Here is a 2,980-nt window from a genome sequence, read left to right on the forward strand (position 1 = left end):
TATGTCTATAATAATAAAATTCATAGAAAACAATATAAAGTATTTAAATAATACTATTTAAAATAAATTTTTCAACTATATATATTTTATAATTTAATTTTATAAATGTTTATTAATACAAAGATATATATTTCCTACTTGAAAAAAATATGATAATACAACAGATTTTTTATATCAAAATAATTATACATAAGGTCTTTTTTTTTTAATTACATCGTTAAATAAAATATTTTAAATAATATTAAAATAATGCAATACTAACTTGTAATATTCAGCTTTAATCTTTAATCTTTCATAAACCAATTTTCCAAAAATATCTAAAATATCTGTGATAAGAACAAACTTGCCAGGATAAAAAGCCATAACAGATGTATCTACTAATAATTTGGCACACTGAAATGATTTGATTAATTAATTTATCTTTTTTCTTTTAAATATAGATAAGAACAATAAATGAATGAAAATGAAGACCTGAATTGCTATTTTAAGTGCTTTAACTCTTTGGTCTGAATGCCAAGCTTGTACAAGTTCATTATTTAGTTGTTCAACTCTTGCAGTATATTGTTGTTGAGATAAATCTAACATTTGTCTAAGAGATCCTTCTTCAAAATCATCTAATTGTTCTAATCTTGTTCGTACTTTGTCAACAACTCCACCACTTGGTTGAACTTTAACAATAACTATAATAAATTTATTTATAAATTGTATTCTTTTTATCTATTTCTTTAATATTTATTAAATAAAAAAATACCTTTCTCACCACCTGGTAAAAAACTGGTAGCTATTGATAACTTCTCTGATGTTGTGTACTTATTTAATATTGTAGTACGTCTTGCTGACCATGGTTCTACCAATTCTTCTGCAGTATCCACAGATTTTTTACCAGTGGTTATTATACAAGAGTAATCCCACTGCATTATATTTTAAAATATAAATGATACATAATGTTTAATATTATAAATCATTTTATGATTAAAAGAAAATTTAAGAACCTCGTCTGCAGCCATTTTAGATAATGGGTCTAATTCTTCTCTAGCAAATTGTGAAAGAGGATCAGATCCATCAAAGGAACAGTGACTCAATAATGGATCAGTTAAAGAATTTTTAGGAATAGGTGTATGAGTTGGTGTTGGTGTAGTAGTTGAAGAACCAGTACTTGTACTTCGTAACACATTACGTTTTGTCCCACTACGACCATCAATTAACTAAAAAAACATAATTTAAATTTTATATTTGTATATATATAATTATGCATATATATTGCATAAATAAAATAATTATATTAACAATTATATAAATAAATATATTATATATTACTAACATTATATAAAAAAGTAAATTTAAAAAAAAAATTTTGAAATAAAATTTGTATTCTCATTGTATTGAATTATATATTTACCATAATTGTAACAGGTTTTAAAGGATGTTCCGTTACTTCTTCTAAAGATATAAATCGTATTGTTTTATAATTCATGGGTTTTGCAATCCTACAAGAAATGTACAAAATATTTAATATTTTCAATATTTCTATTAATTACAGATACATTAAAATCATTGTATGCATACCAATTTATTTCTGTCATTTTTTTAAACGCATCAAAATATTTTTTTTACAATTCAATTATAAAGAACAATATATATATATGTATGTATGTATAATTTATATATTATCATGTATAAATAAAATTTATCATTTCATATTTAAATTTGTCATTTAATATATGAATTATAAAACATGAAGATAATTCCTGTTAAAATTTTTTAATTCAATATTAAAGGAACATATTAATGTACATAAAAACTATAGATATTCTATAGTAATAGTGTTTCTAAAGATGAAATCTTGACAGATAATCACTAACAGATAATCACTAATAATTAGGCATATTTTTCATTTCAAAGGAATAGAGATCTCTATTCCTTGGCCAAAAGTGTACGAACGTACACCTGTAAAAACATTTTTAAAAGAACTGAAAATTGAAGATTATTATATTTGTTTAATAAGCAACGTATATATAATATAGAGATGTCGCTTTTATCAATTAATAAAAAGAATTCCTTTTGGCGGTAAAAATTATTATTTTATTATTTCAATTTTGTAAAAATTGTAAGCATATATATATTTATGTATAATTTTAATTGTACTATTAATACTTACTAAATTAGTAGATGTACAAATATATTAATAAAAATATCAATTTTCAGTAATAATACAATTAATATATATAGTTTGATTGCGTCATTTCAATTTAATTTGAACAATTCCGAAATTAAGATGTTTTTTCTTTTCTTTTTTAATAATTATAAATTTCTTCAAATTTTAATATTTATTTTTTAATTTCTTTTTAAATTTCATTTAAATTTATAATATTATGTAATATCACGTCTTATTGTTAATATTTTGAATAAATAAAATAACAATGTTATTAAGAATAAAAATAATAATAAATTAATATTTTATTTTTTATATATTTTATTCTCATTCATTATCATATTTTTTCCAACTTTATGGAAATACTTTATATGTTATACGTATATTTTATTATCTTTATTATTATTATATATATTATATTATTATATTTATATATAATAAATTTATTTTCACGATAAATGTAATATAAAATAATGAATATTTTTGAATGTCTAATTCAAATATTAAAATAAATTTTAATATTATTGTTTCATTTTATTATTAAAAGAATAATAATAATAAAATAAATAATAATAAAATAATAATAATAAAGCTGGATAATTTTTAAGTATCGGTTTATCTTGTCTCGTGATTATTAATTTCTACATCAAATAACTTAAAAATAGAAGGTTAGATAAAAAAATTGATAAAAACAAGAAATATTTGCTTTTTGATAAAAAAAATGGGGATTCCCATTTAAGAAATTCTAAATTGATGACTTAATATAATGATTTTGATGTAAAACAAACACGTAATAATTAATTATACTATTTTAAACACTACAACTTT

At 19.9% G+C, this 2,980-nt stretch overlaps 1 protein-coding gene across 1 annotated transcript in view; it reads right to left on the bottom strand.

Moving 5' to 3' along the window:
• Window positions 1-2,003, bottom strand: part of LOC102674573 (VPS35 endosomal protein sorting factor-like) — a 6,339-nt gene extending 4,336 nt beyond the window's left edge. The window contains exons 1-6 of the mRNA XM_006614904.2: window positions 1,567-2,003; window positions 1,400-1,487; window positions 993-1,205; window positions 752-911; window positions 472-680; window positions 263-393 (exon numbers count right to left, since the gene is read on the bottom strand). Of these exons, the coding sequence (XP_006614967.1) occupies window positions 263-393; window positions 472-680; window positions 752-911; window positions 993-1,205; window positions 1,400-1,487; window positions 1,567-1,583 (818 nt within the window). The 5' untranslated portion in view covers window positions 1,584-2,003. The remainder of the gene's footprint in view (window positions 1-262; window positions 394-471; window positions 681-751; window positions 912-992; window positions 1,206-1,399; window positions 1,488-1,566) is intronic.
• Window positions 2,004-2,980: the final 977 nt, after the last annotated feature.

This window comes from Apis dorsata, unplaced genomic scaffold (genome assembly GCF_000469605.1).
Source record: "Apis dorsata unplaced genomic scaffold, Apis dorsata 1.3 scaffold_200, whole genome shotgun sequence".
Lineage (NCBI taxonomy): Eukaryota > Metazoa > Arthropoda > Insecta > Hymenoptera > Apidae > Apis > Apis dorsata.